We start from the raw sequence: 21,496 nt of genomic DNA, 5'->3' as shown, positions 1-21,496 counted from the left end.
AAAGATAAATCCATGTTGGTATCCCCTGCCTCCTTCAGAGCCTAGTATCTCCACGGGGCACGTGGTGGGTACATGAGTGAGTCTGATGGAATCCATAATAGAAAAAAATCCTATTTCCTTTTAGAAATACAGTATGGCATACTAAGCATTTTTTTTCTGAGTATAAAATGATTTACTGTAGAATGTCTGGGGGAAAAAAAACAAGGAGAAAAACCAGGATTTTGTATTTTGGGTAGCATAACAAACAAAGTCTGTTTAAATTGGTCTGATTCCTTGAAAGCAAGATATTCCTGTGTGTCTAATCTAAGTTAGGTTATACGGAGAAAAGAAGGAGAGAAGAGAATAAATCTATGCATTAATCGTTCTAAATAATATTTAGCTCTTTGCGATCCAAAGGAGAATCTCCAGAGGAGAAGGTCCAAAAATAGGAAATCTAGCATTTACACTTAGGTCCAACTTGGTTGTTTTAAATGTCTCGGGTTTTGTTTTTTTGAAGTTAAAAATTGAGGCAGCCTAAATGCAGTGAGGGATTTTGGATTGGATCCTGGAACGGAAAGAAGGCATTAGTGGAAAAACTGGTGAAATCTGAAAAAAGTATGAAGCTTAGTTAATAGTAACATAGCTATGTTGGTTTCTTAATTTGGACAAACATACCATGTAACTTAAGGAGTTACCATTACAAGAAACTGTGAGGAGTATTGGGGTGCCCTATACTATCTTTTCAACTTCTCTATAAGTTTAAAAGCCTTCCAAAATGAAAAGATTTTTTTTTTTTAAGTGAAACAGTAATCTTCGCACTTCAAATTCTACTCTCTGTGCTATTCACATGAGTTCTGAACGGAGACAGTGCTACCGTGTTTAGAAGTGAGGGGCTCTGGGCCAGGGGAGGGTCCCAATGGGTGATGCCCATTTTAAAACTTCAGAAGTGGTAGAGTGTTTTAGCAGCAAGAGCCGTGAACTTGAGAATCACCTGGTTTGTGTTTCAGTGTTAACATTTACCATAGTGTATGGTCTTGAGCAAGTTATATATCCCTTCAGAATCTGTTTCTTCATTATAAAACACAGCTATTGGCACCAAGTATACAACAGCATAAGAGAAGTTATTGTTCTCTTTGCATTCCTCTTGGTGTGAGTAAGCAACAGATTTTGGGAAGCGAGGGTGATAATCTCAGAGAGTTATATTCCTGAGAACTGGTCGTGGTGGGCTCACACTGGGTTTTCTTCTTGCCTCATCTCTTTACCTTCTCCACAAAAGAACTCCTTTCTCTGGTCATTCCTGTGGCATCCTAAGGCTTAGCTCGCCCCTTAGAATTAATGTCGGTCAAGGGAATGAATGGATTCTGGTCAAAGGGTGTGGTATAAATTACAGAGGAGAGGAGGAAAAGTAAAGGGTGTGCTCCATTGGCCCGGAGCATTGGCCAGTGGCAGAAAAACAGGAAGGGACAGGGTGTGTTGGAAAAGACAGCATCAGCCCCTTGAAAGCAGCCGGGGATGCCTTTCCCGTTTGCCTCTGCCCCATCCCTAATGTGGGGCTTTCCGTATAGCTGGCACATGGGACCTTTGTGATGACAGCTTTAGTCTAATGAAGGGAAGGGGGAGCTCAGAGGTTTTCTGCACAATAGAACGAGTATTTCACAGAAAAGTTTCATTTAAAAATGTGGGTTTCTTTTGTCAGCTGACTTCCTTTAACGGATTGTGCGTTGGTCCGTTACCAGTTGGCCCCCACTGCGTTTCTCGGCCTTCTGCTGCCCTGCTTTTATGGCGGGGGGCTTCTGCCCCTTGCAGGCCACATTTCCTAGGCTCTTATGCGTTGGCTTCTATCTGGCTTTGGCCACAGGGAGGCACTGGCCAGGGACATGGAGAGGGAAAGCATCAGGGAGAAGCTGTCTCTGTGTCCAGCAGGGTCTCCAAGCAGGGGCCTGTCTCCTGATTCCACCTGCCACCGGGAAGGTTCCCCCCAACATCCCAGCTTCCTTGGCCAGGTATACCCCAGCTCTCCAGACCCAGACACACCACCTCCACCTTTGTCCCTCCAGCTTAGGGTTACCTGGCTGACAGTTCCTGCCAGTTTCTGGGTTCCTCGCTGGTCCCTTTGGCTTCTCAATTCCTCTGTGCTCCATAGAATCAATTCCCTGAGTGAAATCTTCTCTTCAAAATATGCAAATGGTCTGTTTCCTAGCTAGACACTGACTGATCTGGATTGCTTTTTTGTTTTGTTTTGTTTTGTTTTAAGATTTTATTTATTTGTTTGACAGAGAGAGATCACAAGTAGGCACAGCAGCAGGCAGAGAGAGAGGGAGGAAAAGCAGGCTCCCCGTTGAGCAGAGAGCCGGATGCAGGGCTCAATCCCAGGACCCTGAGATCATGACCTGAGACGAAGGCAGAGGCTTAACCCACTGAGCCACCCAGGCACCCCTGATCTGGCTCGCTTTTTTAACTTTTAGTTTGAGGCATTGATTTGCGTTTTGTGGTTGTACCAAACAAACAAACAAACAAACAAAAACCAGAAGGACCTGGTAACTGCAGAGGAGTTGCTTAATGGGATGATTCGTGATGTCTTAGTGCCTAAAAGGAGTAAACCTTCGGTTCTAAAATGTGTTTCTTAGGAGGGATTAGAGCACAGATGTCTTCATTGTGCTCTGGGAAGATTCTCAGAGGCTAATCCTTTGCAGAGAACCAGTGTTAATTCTAGAACAGTTGTGGTCCTTAGTTTCTGGAATAAATTACTGATTGGCTTCTGAACTACCTTTATAGAAATAAGACTTTGTTTTTGCCTTATCAAAAGCAGTTCTGTTCTTAATTCTGGGGAGGCGAATGTTTATTTTTAGTGAAGGGGACAATTGCCAGGGCTGGGTGGTTGGAGTCTACAGAAGGGTGTCTAGTAGGAAGAAAACCAAAGAAAACTCTAAAACCATCATCCAACCCTATCTGACCAGAGAGATCTCAAAATTTCATGACAAAGCAGGTTCTTGATTAAAAATTTTTAATTGCATAAGCACTTTGTAAACCATGTGAAGAAAGAAAATTTAAAGGCCAAAAATGGGATTTTAAGAGATACGTCTGAGGGCTGTTCATTAAGACATAAAAATAAACTCAAACGCAAATCTAAAGACCGTGCGTTTATATTGAAGAGTTTATCCTAGTCGGTGTAACTTGAATAACAGTTTACATTATTTAACTCCTGCTTTGAAAGCTCTTCCCTAACTCAGTAATCTCTAGATTGAGATTTTCACTTGCTTTTCAGGTTCGGTGTACCACTTTGACAAATCGACATCATCCTGCATTTCTACCCGTGCTCTTCTTCCAGATCCATATGAATCAGAGAGGTAACTTTCTTCCTTGTGGTTTGAACGGCATTGTTTACAGGAAGTTAAATAACCCTCGTGGTGGGAACCAACCCTCCTTTATAGCCCTCTGAGTAGAAGAAAATATTCAGAGAGTCCGAGGAAGAGTGTTTTTATGCTTGTATGGAATCCGTCCCTGTGAGAGAGTTTCTCCACCCAGAAAGCACAGAACGGCCGTGGGTCAGTCCCAGAGGAAACATCTACGTCTAGAGAACCCTCTAGGCCCGTTGTCCCCTTTCTTGGGGCCCTGGTACAGTTGATGCTGCAGCCGCATGCTGGCCTCTAGGGGAGCATTTCAAACTCCTTAAACCTCTGACCTGGGCAGGAACCAGAATGCCTCCTTTTCTCAGCCCAGCCACAGGGGATCTCGAACGCTAGACAATTTCTTGATTTACAAAGGGAGAACAGCAGTGAAGGAAAGACTATAAGAAACCTAACAAGCTTCCAGCTTATGAATGACGGGCTTCTGATTCGATAAGCTCACTCCCCAAGTGTCAAGTCCTGTTCCATTCCATCTTCTCTAAACTCCAGTTGGCCGTTGTGGGTGTGGCTTTCTCTAGTACTCTGCCTAAGATTCATACCCCCAGCAACTGGCCTGTTCATGAGGAAGAGAGCCCTCAGCAGGTAGTTAGTTCTCTCTTTGCCTTGCTCTTCGTAAGCATGGCTTACAAAGCGTGACTTCCATTCGCTTCCTGTCCTGTTCCCATCTGAAAAGTGGGCCTCTTCCCTGGTCGACTGACAGGACTCACACCACAATGTCACAATGAATGAATGGTCTCTTTCTTAATACAGAGCCCTGGTCCATTTACAAAGGGAAAGGTTTGGTCTCTTGTTAGCCCCAAAATACAGTAGCGCGACCATCCTGTGTGTCGGTCCTTTTTGTTACTGTCGTTGTGATGAGACTGTGTAAGGACGCCCTCAAAACTCACAGTGGTTTATGAACGCGACATTTTATTTTACACTCATGGTTCTGTAGGTTAGCCGAGCTTCAGCTCCTTCCGACTGGGCTCGACTTGACTCCTCTTGGCGCAGCTCAACAAGGCTAGACTCCAGATTTCAAGTTGGGTTCGGGTCTATTTCACACGTCTGTGTTCCAAGACTCCAGCTAAAGGAGCAACAGCCCCCTGGGGCATCTTCTGCCCTTGGAGATGAATAGAAACTCAAGGAAGCTGGCAGAAATTCACCATGCGTCTTACCACCCGAGTCCTGGCATGTAGTCCTCCTGCCCATGTTCAAGTAGCAAAGTAGATCCTACGGCCAAGGCCAGAGGGATCCAGGCGGGGGTACATCATCTCCCCACTCCAAAGGAGCACCAGAGGGTCATGCAGCAAAGTACCGGGACGTGTAATTCTACCATAAGGAAGGAGGAAAGAGTCGGAAACAATAATGCAGTCCCCTGTAGTCCACAAGAGAAGCAGACAATCCGTGTAACACAAATGAGGGATGACCAGTTCCACCAAAGTGATTACAGCCCAGCGCCCAGAGAACTGACGTAGCTGTTGATGGGGCACACATGTACTCTCCTATTAAATGTGGTTCAGTTGTCATGAGCACTGTCTTCCTGTAAATCCAGGGATTTGCAGACTCCTTCTGTACAGAGCCACACTTCCCATATTTGAGGCTTTGTGGGTCTCTATTGCAACTGCTCGGCTCTGCTTCTGTCTCCCCAAAGCAACAATAGACAACACTAACTAAATAGGGGTGGCTGTGTTCCATGAAACTTCATTTACAAAAAGGCACAGCTGCCAGATGTGGGTCTGGGGCCATAGTTGTTAGACCCGTGATAAACTCTTCTGTTGGGAAGTGCTTATTGGATATGTTTTATTAATTGTCACTCTTTCGTGTGAAAGATTCGTCTTGGGGCTAAGTTGAAACAGTCTTTCCCTCCTGTTTGGCATTGGCAAGCTTGGGTACAGCTTTAATTACTTTGGAAATGGTTTACTTATCCAGGAAGACAGTGAAAATACTCAGTCCCTAAAAATGTAAGTTAAAAAAAAAAAAAAAAAAACACCTTATATCAAGCACTTGCTGAATACAGTGAGACCTTGAACAACACAGGGGTTGGGGCACCAACCCCTGCCCCCGCCCCGTGCAGTTGAAAATGCACGTGTAACTTTGGAGTCCCCAAAAACTTAGCTACTAAGAGCCTACTGTTGACTGGAGGCCTCGCCGATGACATAAACGGTTGAGTCGCACGTATTTTGTATGTGATACGTGTTACACACTGTATTCTTACCGTAAAGTCAGCGAGACAAAAGAAAATGTTAAGAAAATCATAAGGGGGGAGGTGTGCCTGTCCAGCTCAGTCAGCAGAGCATGCAGCCCTTAATCTTGGGGTTGTGAGTTGGAACCCCATGTGATGGAGAGATTACTTAAAAATAAAACCTTAAAAAGTCATAAGGAAGAGACAAGACATTTTCAGTACTGTAAGTAATCTGCATGTAAGTGGCCTGCAGCTCACACCCATGTTGTTCAAGGGCCGGCTGTGAGGAATAATATCCATATTGGAGAGCGGGATTTTAAACACCACTCTTAAACATACAGGAGTATGAGTTCTTCAGTTTCCAGTGCCAAATACTGTGGTTTAACTTCTCATGCTCCCTCCCTTCCTTCCTCACTGGATTTCTGTGAACCGATGCTTCAGATTCATTAGTGGTACTGATATTTTGGTGGTTGATATAGTGACATATCAAACGAAAAGAACCATGATACGGCCCTTTTTTCTTTTTAGGGTTTATGTTGCTGAATCGCTCATTTCCAGTGCTGGAGAAGGACTGTTTTCAAAGGTAGCGGTGGGACCTAACACTGTTATGTCTTTTTATAATGGAGTCCGGATTACACACCAAGAGGTGAGTGGGGTCAAAGTGGAGAATCAACTTGATTGGTTACAGGGCTTGGTTTCAAACACCCTTAATTTTCCTGTTAGCCCCTTTATTTTAGTATTCACTAGAAGTATGAAGGAATACACAGTCTTTTTTTGTAAAATTGATGAGATATTGTCTACAGCAATTGTCTTTGCTATAGCAAAAATACCACACACTGGGGTGCCTGGATGGCTCAGTCGGTTGAGCACCTACCTTCAGCTCAGGTCATGATCCCAGGGTCCCAGGATCGAGACCCACGTCAGGCTTCCTGCTGGAGGGCCAGGGGGAGTCTGCTTCTCCCTCTCCCTCTGCCTGCTGCTCCCCCTATTTGTACTCTCTCGCTCTCTCTCTCTCTCAGTCCGCCTCTCTCTCAAATAAATAAATAAAATCTTTGTTTTTTTTAAATACCATACACTGGGTGGCTTGTAAACAACAGAAATTTATTCCTCACAGTTCTGGAGGCCGGACATCAAGATCAGTGTGTCTGCAGATGTGGTGTCTGGTCAGAAACCACTTCCTGGTTCATGAATGGCTCTCTCCTCACTGCAGCCTCATACGGCGGGAGGGACACGGGAACTCTCTGGGCTCTCTTTTAAGTTTCACAGCTATTTTCCAGAAAGTGGGACGGCGCCCATCAAGAAGACAGCAATTGCTTTGTACCGTACTACACCCAGGGTCTGAAAAATTGGGATCCAGTTGGATTCTGTCAGTAATTAATTTATGATCTTGCACAGAGGGCTTTATAAGAAGGCCCCCTACTTCTGTATTTGTGAAAGTCATACAGTAACCTATATCCAGGCAGGAAAGATTCTATTGCCCAAAAAGCCAAAAATAAAAAGTTAATCACCTCTTGCTTTTAAAATACAATCTTTGATGTATTTTCCAGAATTCTGAGGTGTTTTTGTTTTTGCCTCTTCACGTCACAATGAACTTCCTTACATGTCCATTCAAGGGCAAAAAGTCGGCTGTTTGAGACGGCTTGTGGTCTCCTTCTGGTCCCACTTGCATTAAACAAATGGGACGTGGACTTATTGCTCATATCCCTCATTCATGTACTTCCCCTTTTCACTTATTGCTGTGGAATACTATGGGGGACATGCCGTGAAATAATCAAGTTTTTGCCCATTCACAGCCGTTGTACAAAGATGGCGAGGCCCTCAAACTGAGCCATGGTCTGGCACACAGTACAGTACCCCCTGGTGATGGCCAGACCTCTGTGTCTGCAGCACGGCTGGTCCAGGAAATGGGGTGAGCTCTCTGTCCGAGGTCACAAGTACAGGAACCAGCAGAGTGCAAGCGGGCTGTCAAATAGCAGAATCTGTCTCCCGGCGAGACTCACTATGCTGTGCCATGGACACGAATGGGGCCCCCTCCTTGCCTTCAAGAAATTTAGATCCTGTCAGGGAGGGGTGCCAAGGTAGTGCAGTCAACCGGACTCTTGGTTTCAGCTTGGGTCCTGATGTCAGGGTCGTGGGACACAGCCCTGCATCAGGCTCCACGTTCAATGGGGAGTCTGCTGGAGATTCTCCCTCCCTCTCCCTCTGTTCTTCCTCCCACTCGCTCCAAAGTAATAAATAAATCTTTAGATTCTGTTGGGGAGATAAAAATACACAACTAATGGCAACATAAGGTAGATGGTGCCTGGGTGGCTCAGTGGGTTAAGCCTCTGCCTTCGGCTCAGGTCATGATCTCAGGGTCCTGGAATTGAGCCCCACATTGGGCTCTCTGCTCCACAGGGAGCCTGCTTCCCTCTCACTCTCTGCCTGCTTCTCTGCCTACTTGTGATCGCTGTCAAATAAATAAAATCCAAAAAAAAAAAAAAAAGTAGATGGTACCAAGTACCATATATCAGTATCATATGACAGGGCTGGAATATTAAGATCTGTGAAGATTTTTTTCACTTTTGTCACTGCTGTATCCCCTACACCTAGAATAGTGCCTGACATATGAGAGGCAATCAGTAAATATTTATTGAATGAAAATCAGATACAGGGGCTCCTGGGTGGCTCAGTGGGTTAAGGCCTCTGCCTTGGGCTCAGGTCGTGGTCCCGGGATCCTGGGATCGAGCCCCATATTGGGCTCTCCGCTCGGCGGGGAGCCTGCTTCCCTTCCTCTCTCTCTGCCTGCCTCTCTGCCTGCCTCTCTGCCTGCCTCTCTGCCTGCTTGTGATCTCTGTCTGTCAAATAAATAAATGAAATCTTAAAAAAAAAAAAAGATACAAACAACAGCGTAATTGTAATTTAGGGGCAAGAGAGGCAGTACACCTGTGAGAGTCAACAGTTCTATATAAAAATGTGATCCCAGGGGCTCCTGGATGGCTCAGTCAGTTAAACCTCTGACTCTTGGTTTCAGCTCAGGTCATGATCTCAGGGTTGTAGGATTGAGCCCCACTGGGGCTCCCTGCTCAGCAGGGGTCTGCTTGTCCCTCTCCCTCTGCTGCTCCCCGTGCGCTCTCTAAAATAATATTTTTTAAAATGTTTAACATAATCCTATTTGCTCCAAAAAAAAACCCTGCTGTGCTGACATCAGCAGATGCTGGGGTATGGGGTTGGAGTGGGGCAGTGGTTTGGAGAAGGGAATCTGTTGGTGCCTGCAGAGAGTGAGTGCTGTTGTAGATGAGCATGCACACTGGGAGCGGGGGACACTGTCTCCATGGATCGCCCACTTGTAACAAAGGTGGGGGACTCGGGCGCCTGGGTGGCTCAGTGGGTTAAGCTGCTGCCTTCGGCTCAGGTCATGATCTCAGGGTCCTGGGATCGAGGCCCGCATCGGGCTCTCTGCTCAGCGGGGAGCCTGCTTCCCTCTCTCTCTCTCTCTGCCTGCCTCTCCGTCTACTTGTGATCTCTCTCTGTCAAAATAAATAAATAAAATCTTAAAAAAAAAAAAAAAAAAGGTGGGGGACTCTGCTTGAAGCACAGTTTTACATTCCTCATGGTTCCGGTTCCAAATGATGTTCTTCCTTGTGTGTTTCCTTTGCCTCGTCTTCTTCACAGTCGGGCTTCCAGGGACCTGGGGGTTGGTCAGAGCCCCAGATCCCACCACAGGAGGCAGTCACACACAGCAGGGCCGGGCTTGGACAGGGAGGCGAGAGAGGGGAGGCCCTCCCAGCCTGAGATGGTCCAGTGGCTTGTGGCCCAGGGGCCACCATCCGGAGCAGAAGAGGGGCAAAGGACTCCCAGGAAAGAGCAGGCTTGAGAGGGGGCTGGCCTGTCTAGGTGACATAGGGTGAGGAGTCTCTGGGCCACAGAGCTCTGAAGGACGAGACAGTCTGGGGGCTTTGTGGCGCTGGGCTGGGTCTAATCTGCTAGCAGACATGGGGTCACGTGTCCCAGCGGGAGTCCCAACAAAGTGGCTAAAACTCCGCTTTGTTTGAGCTATTGAAGAAACAACTGTGTAAAAACTTGAGTTTGGTGCTGGAGGGCTTTAGAGGTAATTGGTCGTATCCTGCAGTGAAGAAAAAAACCACCTAGGGACATCTGGTTATATTTTTGCGTGTCTTTGTCAGGGACTTTTTAGGTCCTTTTTTTCACCTAAGAGGAGGAAAGGTAAGTAGGGAGTAAGTTGAGCTGCCCGCAGAGGGTTCTCGCACCATCGATGGGGAGGGGCGCCTTGGGTTCTTCTCACGCAAAACACCGCACAAGGTAAGGGGGAATGAGTCAATGTTGCTGATGTGCTCTGAGATTGGGGGAGAAAGGCCCTCTCTAACGTTCGCTTTCTTGTTTCCTGCAGGTGGACGGCAGGGACTGGGCCCTTAATGGTAATACCCTCTCCCTGGATGAAGAAACGGTCATTGATGTGCCTGAGCCCTACAACCACGTGTCCAAGTACTGTGCCTCCTTGGGACACAAGGCCAATCACTCCTTCACTCCAAACTGCATCTATGATATGTGAGTATGACAGCAAGTGCCAGGGTGGGTCCGGGCCCCAACTTCAGGGGCCCTGCAACCGGGCGGGGGTGTGTCACGGGGAAGGCCACTCCCTCAGGGTTCCTGAGGCTCCTCCCCCAGAGGCCTGGAGGTTAGGACTTTACACTCAGAATTTAAACAACCCCTTCCCTGGCCTTGGTAGGCTTGTAGATGGCAAAGCGCTTGGAAGGGTAGAAATGCTCTGGAAACCACACTTCCTGGCTGCTGTTCGTGGATGCTTTTTTGTCCTTAGGTGGTCTCACTCTGGAAAATTAAAGATAGTGTTATTTGAAAGATTAGAAACATTAAAATTATTCTGCACTGTGGAGACTCAGGAACTTTTGATGTTTGTGAATGGAAGGAAGAAAAGAAAATGCTAAGCCTAGAGCACAAGTTCTTGGTGTGGGAAAAGACTGATTAAATCAGAGTCCCCATGACTTGACAATAAAGAGGAAAAAAATACTGTGGGATGTTACAATGTGGATGGGCCTTGCACTGTGCTAAGTGTGAGAAGCCAGTCACGTAAGACCCCATAGTGTGTGAGTCTAGTGAGATGACTTGGCTGTTACAGCGAAATTCTTAGAGACAGAATACAGATCAGTGGTTGCCCTGGGCTGGGGATGGGGAAGTGGAGGGAAATGGAGCTGATGGCTAATGAGCATGGGGTTTCTTTTTAGGGTAGCGCAGTGTACTAAAATTACATAATGTGATGGTTGTCCACCTGAAACCCCCTGAATTGTATGCTTCAGGTGGGTGAATTTTAGGGTATACATTTGTTGAGTTGCATCTCAACAAAGCTGTCTTTCGAAGACTTTTATTTATTTATTTATTTTTAAGATTTTTATTTATTATTTTTTGACAGGCAAAGATCACAAGTAGGCAGAGAGGCAGAGAATGAGAGATAAGGAAGCAGGCTCCCCGCCGAGCAGAGAGCCCGCTGCGGGGCTTGATCCCAGAACCCTGGGATCATGACCTGAGCCGAAGGCAGAGGCTATAACCCACTGAGCCACCCAGGTGCCCCTTTTGAAGACTTTTAAAAAGTCAAATAGTCCTACCTCTCAGAATTTGAGCCTCCCCTTCCAGCGGTTCGCTGACCTCTTCTTGTAGACCTCCACTGATGGGGAGGTTACTGTTATCCACGAAGGCAGCTATCTGGACAGACTAACATAGATATTATGAAATTAGCTCTCAGACTCTGATGATTAAAATGTTCTTTTTAGGAAGCCCAAATGGGTTTCCCTGTGACATCCAGCCCTTTGCCCTAAATATCTCCCTATGCACTATCCCAGTCTCTCTTCGACATAGTAGCCCTACAAGTATTTCAGGAGCTTTCCTATGTCCCCTGAATGTTACACAATTCTCAATTCTTTAAGAGATGACAACAAATCTTTGGTTTTCTACTGTCATGTGAGAACATTAGGCCCCAGCAACGCGTCATTGTGTGAGGAAAATAAAAAAGTGCTGCAGTGAAAAAAAAAACAACAAAAAAACTCTCCTTCCAAAGTCAAGCATCCCTGACTATTCCTTGAAGAGTACAGTTGGCATTCCTTGGACCATCGTCATTGATCCCCTTAACTTGGCCAGAAAATGCCTGTTCCCCCTGGGAGCCAGGTGGCTGTGTTGCCACCTTTTCTGCTCAGTTATAGCTCGCGGTCCCCTCCCCCCAGCGTCTCTTGCTTGTTAACAGGAGCAGGATCCGATCATGTGCGTTTAATCTGTAGGAAAATTGCCAGGATTTGAATGTCCCTCCTCGCATCCCTGAGATGGCTTGGAAATGGTCCTGGCAGTGCCTTGCTCTCCTTGGCAGCCGGCACCGAGTACGGCAGCTCCGACTTCTGTGGAAAGGGCAGGGAGAGATGGCAAAGGACATGTGTCATGTGAAATGAAACTGACACTGTTATTAAATCCAAGGCTTTTGTGCCCAGTGTGAATTAGGCCAAAGCACCGTTCCAGGCTTGCACACAGCTTCCCAATGGCCTTTTAAAGCGGTGGTAACTAACAGTAACACATGCTACTTAAAAACTACTCTCTTAAAACAAAGGCGTTCTGTGATTTTGCTGCAAGGACATGGTTTTTCTCACCAAAAAGGAGGATGCGCGGGAGACGAGGGAACCAGTTGTGCAAAATCCGGTTCCCAGGCTCCTCGGGGTTACTTCCTTCCAGCCCAGTGTGAACAATTGGTTGGTTATATGGGGTAGTGAGAAGACTCTCTGAAAAGCAAAATATAAAAATCAGATACTGATCCATGACATTCATTTGCTTCTCGAATTACTGGTATCATTCTGTACGCTTTAACATCAGCAAAACAATATCCCGGTATAAGCAGTAGTCTGCTACAAAATCCAATGGACAAGCAGACACGAATTACTGCCCTCATCGTCCATAGTGGTGATATGTCACAAAGGACCCAAAGCACTGGGGGGCAGAAGTTTGCTTTGACCGCTTATCATGCTGCTGGCATGGACTGGGACTTTTAGGCCTGTGTCCGGCTAACGGCTTCTCCTGAGTTCTCTCACTCAGGCCCCCCAGGATCTCCGCGGGGCAGCCTCTGGTCCTGTCCTCCCTGCCCCCCATCACAGACCGGAACCGCGGAGCTCCCAGCCACAGCAACTAAGTGTCCTTAAGTGCTCTGCCCCCGTGCCGCCTGGGAGAATCGGCACCTGAAATGGAGTGCCTTCTTTTCAGTCTGTCCTTTTTCTACCCTCTGAAAATGATAGTAAGCGGAAAAATGAAAGTAAAAGAGGATTATACCAGAAGTCTTGGGCTTCTCATGGAATTCTGTCAGTGTGCGAGAAGTTTAGCTGGAGCTCCGCTTCAAGGATATTATTTTTTAAAGCAATATTTTAATTTAGAGACAGAGTTGTGATTGTGGTTTTTTTAAGAGTTTATTTATTATTTATCTGACAGACAGAGATCACAAGTAGGCAGAGAGGCAGGCAGAGAGAGAGGAGGAAGCAGACTCCCTGCTGAGCAGAGAGCCTGATGTGGGGCTCCATCCCAGAACCCTGAGATCATGACCTGAGCCAAAGGCAGAGGCTTAACCCACTGAGCCACCCAGGTGCCCCATGATTGTATTATTTTTTTAAAGATACATTTATTGGAAAGAGAGCACAAGCTGGGAAAGACAGAGACAAGCAGTCCCTCCACTGTGCAGGGAGCCCCACGTGGGGCTCGATCCCAGGCCCCCGAGATCTCATGACTTGAGCCAAAACCAAGAGCCAGATGCCCAACCAACTGAGCCACCCGGGTGCCCCAAGTTTTAATAAGGACTTCCCGGATCCCTGGTGCAGGGGTGTCTGTGATGGAGCACAGTATGAGAATTCTGCGCCTGTGCACACACACACAGACGTGCTCACCCGTCACTGGCAGCAGCTAGGCCTCACTTTGTGCCCAGCTCCTGTGAGGTGCTTCGTATAGGGGACCCTGTTTTGTCACCCTGACAACTCTTACACCATTAGGATTGCTAGTATTAGTGAATCCGTAGATGAGGAAGGTGAGAGTCAGAGATGCAGAAGTGGGCTTTCTGAGAGGGGGCAGGAATAATGTGCAGAACCCGGACTCAGGCCAAAGTCTCTGACGCCAGATCAAGTGTGCTTTCCAGGAAAGATGACACCCAAGGTGGGTAGACATGGAGGCCCCTTGGAGTGGGGGGTGAGCTTGTTCCTTTGTCCTCCACATAGAAGGTGTTCCTAAACCGCAGGCACACTCTTTCCTCACCACCCGTAGAGGGAACCAGCCAGGTACTTCCTGTCACGCCCTATGTGCCGATCTCACTTAGGGCCTCGAAGCTTCTTCCTGTGGCGTCTCAATATCCTTTGCTCAAAATGTGACTATAAATGAATGAGATTGATTTGACCAGATGCATATAAAGATAAAGTGAATTTCTTTTCTGGCCATGACTTACGTATTTCCCTTCTGGGTTTCAGAAGCTGTTAGGTGAGCTAAATCTATTCCTTACCTGTGTCCTCATCTCCTAAAGGGGCTGGAGGGGTGAACCAGGTTGGGAGCCTCTGGCACAGGAACACAGTCAAGAGCGTTAGCCCTACCTCGGGTTCCAAGACGCTCGAAGCTGCTCCCTTCACAAGATGCTTCATGGGGAAATAGTTAGGGAAAGCAGGTTGGCAGAGAGGTCTAGGCTTCGCTCCTGGAAAGAAGTCTTCATCTACTTTGGTGCTAGAAAATAATACTTCCTCTGTCTGTACAAGGTGGAATCCAGTTTTTTGCCATAGGAAAGCCCACGGGGCCCTTCCTTACACCTCGCACAGTGCCCAAGTGAAGCCTTGTCCCCAAGGCACCGCCAGTAACCTGAGGCCACCACCGGCCAGGGGGACCGAAACGCCTCCTGGCCGGGCTACATCCAGTTTCTCATTAAGTCCAGGTTTTTTGTTGTTGCCCATGTTGTTGGTTTATAAATAGAGTGCCAGATATACTCAAAGAGGAAGACGGAGCCATGCTTTTTAAACTTGAATGTGCGTGTGAATCACCTGGGGGAGTTGTTAAAATGCAGACACTGAGTCAGCAGGTCTAGCAGCATGTCTAGCAGCAGGAAGGTGAAGCTGCTGCTGGCCACACTTGAGAACCTACCCGGGGTGGCCAGGGGAGAGCTCCTGGGCGATTCCTGCCCCCTCACCACCCCACCCCCCTGCAGGCTTTGCTTCTAAGCTCCCGATCCGCCCCAGGAATGACCGTGTGCATCTTGATGTCCAGGTTTGTCCACCCCCGTTTCGGGCCCATCAAATGCATCCGCACGCTCCGAGCCGTGGAGGCCGAGGAGGAGCTCACCGTGGCCTATGGCTACGACCACAGCCCCCCGGGGAAGAGCGGGCCTGAAGCCCCGGAGTGGTACCAGGTGGAGCTGAAGGCCTTCCAGGCTGCCCAGCAGAAATGAAAGGCTCATCCCTGAGCTTCCGAGACCTGGAATAGAAACTTGGATCTATGCACTACGTTTTCCGACAACGGGACAACCAGGGACTGCTCATGCTGTGACATCACATCCTCTCACTCCGCGTTAGCAACGACTTTCTCGCATACTAACTAGGTTTGACTGTATTACTCATACCAGATTTAAAATTAGCTAGCCTTGCAACAGCGTCCTACTGAGAGGTATTGTCGCACACTTGACACAGACAGCGTGATGCTCTTGGGTGGTTCAAGCCTAAATCTGTACCACACTCAGAGATGCCAAATGATTAGACTGAAAAAGGGAAAGGGGGCTTTTCAGTCATTCGTAGTCTGTGGTTTTTCCATGAGGTTTTTTCCTATGGCCAACATAAAGTGTGTGTTCGCACTTGCATACGGGCCGTAGGGAGGATAGAGAATTACTACATTTTTATTCTCTAAATGTAGTATAATTTGCCTTTTAACCTTTGATCTGTATCTTGCAATAGAATGGCTTTGGTTTTTTTTTCCCCCCTAGCGAACAGAATCCCACTTTTTTGAGTCATTTCACCCGTCAGTCCCATTCTCTAGCTTAGATATCTTTTACGAGAGAAAAAACTTCCAAATGGATTTCGTGTCAGTGCCAGTGCGTAGGTCTCTCTGGTTCTTCCTATATCATTGTTTCATTATCACGTCCTAATATAAAGAACTGGCTCATAGGGCCAGGGTATTATTCTAGAACTATTATTCTCGCATGTAAACAAAGATACCTTTGCTTTAAGATGTGAGAAGAAATGAATTTACTTCGTTCGCATTAAGTTATGGGAGAGTTGTAATATATACTTTAAGAAAGGAGAGAGGGAAATTAGTATTTCTAAGCAGTAACTGTGGCAATTTTGCAATCTCTTCAATAGTGCTAGTAATTTCTTCTCCTCGGGTACACATTAAATGTACATAACATAGAGCAGTCCGGCTTGTGGTGCAGTGCATTGAATTCAAAAGTCAAACAACCACCTAGAATTCTAACGTGGAATTCTAAAGCTGAGGTGTTTTTTTTTTTTTTTTTAATTGCTACTGTTAGGAGAGACATACCAATCACTAGGTGCAAATCAAACCTTAATGCTACAACTCTTCATTGTTGTATTTTCAAAGCACTTACCTGCTTCAAAGCATTGTAAAGTTAAGAGTAACACCTGTATAGTTTCAAAGCAATGATATCAATAGCATTTCAGCCATTTTGCAAGCCATGTGTAATCACAACTGCAGAAATAAGGCGAGAACCCCTGTTTTTTAGTTTAGCTGGTTAGGTGTATAATGGACCCGGAACGGCTCTGAGTGAATTCTGCGAGTTTGGGGCTTTCGTTAGTGCCCTCACCCCAGGCCATAGCTGTGCCGTCTTCGAGGGCCTCGACAAGGCTGCCGGAAGTGGTGGAGAGCGGCCACTGCCAGTGGCTGCACCTGTTGCCTGAGCCAGTCTGGGCTTGAAAGCTAAAGGCTTCCAAGCCACAGCCGATGGGGAGCTCTGGCCGAGCAGAGGTCGCTGGCTGGCAGCGAGAAGAGTAAAGAAACGGGCAGGAAGGAAGTTTTTGCTGTTTCTTGGCCGGTATGCATTGCTCTTAGAAAGAATTCAACAAAAGTGCTTGACCCAGGGCTGCTCACAGTTCTCCGTTCAGGCGGCCCCTGAGCACGGGATTCAGCCCTCGAAGACAGTGACAGAAGGGGCCCTTCCGTCCTCTGCAAGGCCAGGCTTCCCGGAGCTCCCCTCCTCCCCTGGTAGTGCCAGTGCACGTGGCCAGTGCAGGGTGTACGGCTAGCCAGCAGTGGTCTCCGGGGGGTGAGGTGGGGGTAAGCTGATGTTCCCCACATGAGAAGTTGTCAGGGCTGCCAGAAGGATCTCCCGCAAGGGGAACCCGAGTAGGGTTTTTCGATGATAACGCCCCAGGATAGGATAGTTTCTATTCTGTAGAAAGAGACCGTTCTGCAAACTGTGACCGATGGGCAGCCTCGGGACTTGTGTTCTGATGGGTGCTTTAATTCAAATGCGTCCCAAAGTGAGCGACTGTCTTCAGGAGAAAGATGGCTTGAAGTGGCCCCGGGCATTTGGGTGTCAGAGCCAGGTCAGCGAGCAAGGTCAGGATGGAGCCGGCCACACTTCCAACACAGTTTCGCTTTGAAGGATTTCATTCCTGGTAGTGATACCATTCTTGTTGAGGCTACAGGACGGGTATAATTTCTGTCCTCATGGGTTACTCTGATTATTCCCCACTCAAATGGAATCTTTCTTTTTTCCTTTCTTTCTTTTGATCTAAGGGATTGAAGAGTCGTAAGTAGTAATTAACCATCGAATCCATTTTTCAAATTAGGTATTGAATGACAGCACTGGGGTTAAAACCCAGCAGTGTGTCTGTGACCTTCAGACAAATCAGAGGAAACACCACACCCAGCCTGAGCCTGTCTGTCTGTCTCCCTCCTCTCTTCCTGCATCTTCTGGGCCTTCTCTCTCCTGTTCCAGCTCTTTCCATCCTGTCTCTCGTCTGTGGGAATGCCTGGATGTCCCTGTCCCGCTGACCTCTTGCTCTTTACCATCCTCTCCCTCCCCATTCTGAGTGTCTCTCCTCTCCTGCTAGGCCCTCTGTGTGTACCTCTGTGCCTTCACTCCTTGTCTCTGCCCGGCTTTGTGGCTCCTGCTCCCGTCCCCGCCCCTCCCCCACTCCCAAATGGAAGACTGTCACAGAGTAGAATCCCGAGGGGGCCTTGACATTCACTGTGTTCCGCAGGTAGGTGAAGAAGTCGAGATGGGGTGAGGTTCCATAAGGAATTTACTGGTGAGGAAGGAAGGGTTTCTCCTTGTTTTATTTCTCTACCGAATCTTTGCATCCACCGTGGAAGGAAACGTGTCAGGAAGCAGCCGAATCTGGCAGTTTTATGGGCGCGATGATCACAGCAGAACCGCGGAAGATTCCTTGTGGTGGGGAATGAAGAAGTAACCTCGCGCTCTCCCAAAACACGCCTGGCCCCTGCGCGTGACGCCATGGTCTCGAGGAGGTTCACTCAGAGCTGTCTCATCCCCACCCCTGCATGACTAGATCTTTCCTTAGCAGTTCTCTGTGACAAAATATTCTCTTGTGTTAGAGTTAGGGATAGGAACTAATCTGTAGGAGTATGTCCCCACGTGGACATTTGGACGGCCTGACAGAATCGCTGTGAGCACTGAATTTCTGACCCAAAGCAAAGAGGAGATGAAGAGGGAACAGGCAGGGAAGACTTGAGTTCCGTAGTACCTATTCTTGTTTTATCCTGCTTCATCCCTGGTCTGCCTGAGAAACGAAGAAGGAAATTCGCTTTTCGAGACCTCTTTGAACCTGTCTGGGGCATATGGTTAAATGTATTTGCCTCCCAGGGGTTCGTCCCACTTGAAAAAGGATTTCCTTATCACCAACAGCCTGGAGAGGCCGACATGGAGGCAAGTGTCATCATTGACAACGTTTAATTGTAACCATTAAGATGGCAGTAACTGTGAACAGTGAATCCAAGGGTTGCCTTCTCAGTGAGACAGTATGTGGCACTTTAGAAACTTTCCTTTAATATATAAAATTTTAAATGACTCACTGCAAGGTGCATTTAAGATCTTCCAAGAAGGTAGAGTTTTCTGTTTTGCCTTGTTTTAAAAACCGTTGCCTCAAGTTTCTGTCCTAAGAATAGTGATTTAGAATCCAGACATCTTTTCTTTTAGAAAAACAAGCAAAACTATGTTGCAAGACTGACAGGTGTAATGTTTATTTGCCGCAGATCAAAGGTTCACAAAATACTTTAAATTTACATCTACTTGAGGTACCTTGATAGATGGTGTGTTTTTTTTTTTTTTTTCTTTGCTCTTTCCCTTCAGGAATTTGGAGCCTTGGTGTCACTTTTTTATTTAAAAAAAAAAAAAAAAACTAAACTAAATTGTGATAGTTTTATTTTGCCAAATGTGTGCATATATATTCAAAGCAATGAAACTATTTCAAGCCATACAACCACAGGGGTGGAAAGAAACCCTTTTCACAAATTTTAATGTGTTTGTATGTAAATAGATGTTTGTATGAAATATTTTCATGGTAGAATGAATATATTTAAATGAAGTCGAATTATTCCAGTGCTATTTAAACAAATTACAAAATTTTTGGTGAGAATCCTCAGAGTCTGTCGAGGTACAATGCAGATCAATTTTGATTTTTAAAAAATCAAAAGCCTACAAATAACTCTGACTCACGGCAACTTCCCTGTGTGGTTGCGTCTGACATGGAGAGAGCTCGTAGGCTTCCCCAGTGCCTCAGCCGCTTCCTGGTGTAAGTTAGGTGCTCATGGAGGTGTGTCTACCTTTAAGTGACGTCACTCCTGGCCTCCGAGGGCCTGCGAGTGAATTAGAGGCATTAGAGACACTGGTGCAGTTATCCAGAGCACAATTTCTTTGCAGGGCAGCAGAATCTGAAGCCAGATATGGCCACGTGAACCTCGGAGCTGGGTTTTCTGGCCACCATCAACCGCCACCCTTACTGCCTAGTCACACGTGTCAGGGAGGCTGCCCTCAGTGGAGTTGGGGTTCCAGCCCCAGGGTGGAACTTCACGGTTTTGCCAGCCATCCCCGCCTCCTGGCCTCCACCTCACAGAGAGGAAGGAGGAGGGAGCAGCTGGCAAGGGGCCCATTTCTCAGCACAGTACATTTCCTGTCTCGGCTCTGGGAGACTATGCACCCAAGCACCAAACTTCCATCCAGAGAGAGACGTCCTCGGATAATGCAAATCCTTGCTTCCTCTGTCTGTGACTTTACACACTGTTGTTAGAAGTCGTTTTAATATCAAGACCAATCACATCTCTGGGACATACCTCCCAACTCTCCTGACTCTTACGTTACTAGAACACTCCTTTATAATGGTATTCAACTTGAGTGGGTTGTTTTTGTGGTTTTTTTTCCCCCTCTGCTTTGGTCCTGGATATATGAAATGATGAATATGACAAAATTTTCACTGTGTCTACTAGCAATATGTACACACATGCCAATGTATCTTATCATAGCGACTTGGTTATATTTTGGGTTACTGTAATTAACCTTGATTCTTGTGTTGGGAAACCACAGGGATGTGTGATGCCTGCTTATCATGGAAGAAGTTAGGTTCATGGTTTGAGCTCCCTCCTTCAAAAGTTTTCCTCTTGGGTTTTCTATGTTCTCTTTTATCCTAAAACGTGTTTATTAGGTTGTGAGGTATGTTTAAGGATTGGAACCTAGGGGTATGCTTTCATCATTTATTGAGAGCAAAAGTTAACCCCATCACAGTTAACAAAAGATTGGTCTTTGTGGAATTTGAACTAAATCTATGAGCCTTATTCAAATATCTATAATTCTATGATTTTTTTAAATTATGGGAAATTAATGAAAGATGTTTACATGAATAATGTTTGCCCTTACTGTGTTATGAATGAGTTTTTTTGTAGTGTGTCTGGGTGCATGTGCAAGAGAGTAGGAAAAATGTTTCTGAAACAAAACTTGACAAATATTTGTAATGAAAAGTAAATTTAAAGATTGCTATAATTGCGCTATAGAAACAATGCAAGTATTAAAATATACAATCATCTCTCATTGTCTTCCTTTGGTCACTGAGGGCAGAAAGACGGTAACTTTCTTCTTTTTCTTTTTCTTTTTTTTAAATATATTTTTAAAAAGATTTATTTATTTATTTAAGAGAGACAGGGAGCAAGAGCAGGGGTGGGGGGAGGTAGGGGGAGAAGCAGACTCCTGGCTGAGAGGGGAACCTGACTTGGGGCTCCATCCCACCCAGAACCCTGAGATCATGACCTGAGCTGAAGATGGGCACTTAACCACCTAGGAACCCCATTATGACATGCCTACCTATGTGTTTAAATTACTAAGCCAACTTTACATTTTGAGTTGTTTTAAAATGTTATCAGCCATTTACCGTTTTCAAAGCACAAGAAGAGAGAAGAGAGGAGGGGTGTGGAATGGCTAGGAGGTTTATTTATTTAGCCTGACTTCACATACACCTACGAATCCAGAAGAATCCTCAACATCAACCCAAAGTCTAGTTAATTACATTAATTTTAAGGGCATTAAATATAGATGAAATGATCGGGAAATAGCTGAAGGACAGGATGCTTCAGTGCACGGTTTAAGGAAGATAATAGAAATTTTATTTGATGTAGTAGACTTGGGCCCTCTTAGGACAGCTTTGAGCTCAGGAAACCAGGAATCCCTTGTTCCTCCCCAAATCACAGCTCACATTCCCGAACTCACTAGTGAGACACTCTAAAGAACAAAAGCCAATGACACACACATAAAAATAGTGCTTTGTATCAGCAGTCCCTTGTGCCCAGGGACCCAAAACTGTGGTTTCTGGTAAGTGGGGCATTACTAAGGGAGACGCAGTTAGGCATCAAAGCAAAGTAGGCTGTGAGACCTCCGGCCTTATCTTCCCTCCCTCCGTTGACCAGTCTTTGATTTGCTGATACT

General features: G+C 46.4%; 1 protein-coding gene across 3 annotated transcripts in view; it reads left to right on the top strand.

The window, feature by feature from the left end:
* The window catches only part of SETD7 (SET domain containing 7, histone lysine methyltransferase), a 47,194-nt gene extending 26,593 nt beyond the window's left edge, over positions 1 to 20,601 (top strand). The window contains exons 5-8 of one of the 3 annotated variants that reach the window (XM_047718480.1): positions 3,245 to 3,326; positions 6,076 to 6,193; positions 9,938 to 10,095; positions 14,821 to 20,601. In XM_047718480.1, coding sequence (XP_047574436.1) covers positions 3,245 to 3,326; positions 6,076 to 6,193; positions 9,938 to 10,095; positions 14,821 to 15,001 — 539 coding nt within the window. In that variant the 3' untranslated portion in view covers positions 15,002 to 20,601. Of the gene's footprint in view, positions 1 to 3,244; positions 3,327 to 6,075; positions 6,194 to 9,937; positions 10,096 to 10,276; positions 10,928 to 14,761 lie in introns of those variants that run through there. The other 2 variants (XM_047718481.1, XM_047718479.1) reach the window with 2 other exon arrangements.
* The last annotated feature ends 895 nt before the right edge of the window (positions 20,602 to 21,496 follow it).

Source organism: Lutra lutra, chromosome 2 (assembly GCF_902655055.1).
Source record: "Lutra lutra chromosome 2, mLutLut1.2, whole genome shotgun sequence".
Lineage (NCBI taxonomy): Eukaryota > Metazoa > Chordata > Mammalia > Carnivora > Mustelidae > Lutra > Lutra lutra.
This window is presented reverse-complemented; position numbering and strand designations above follow the sequence as displayed.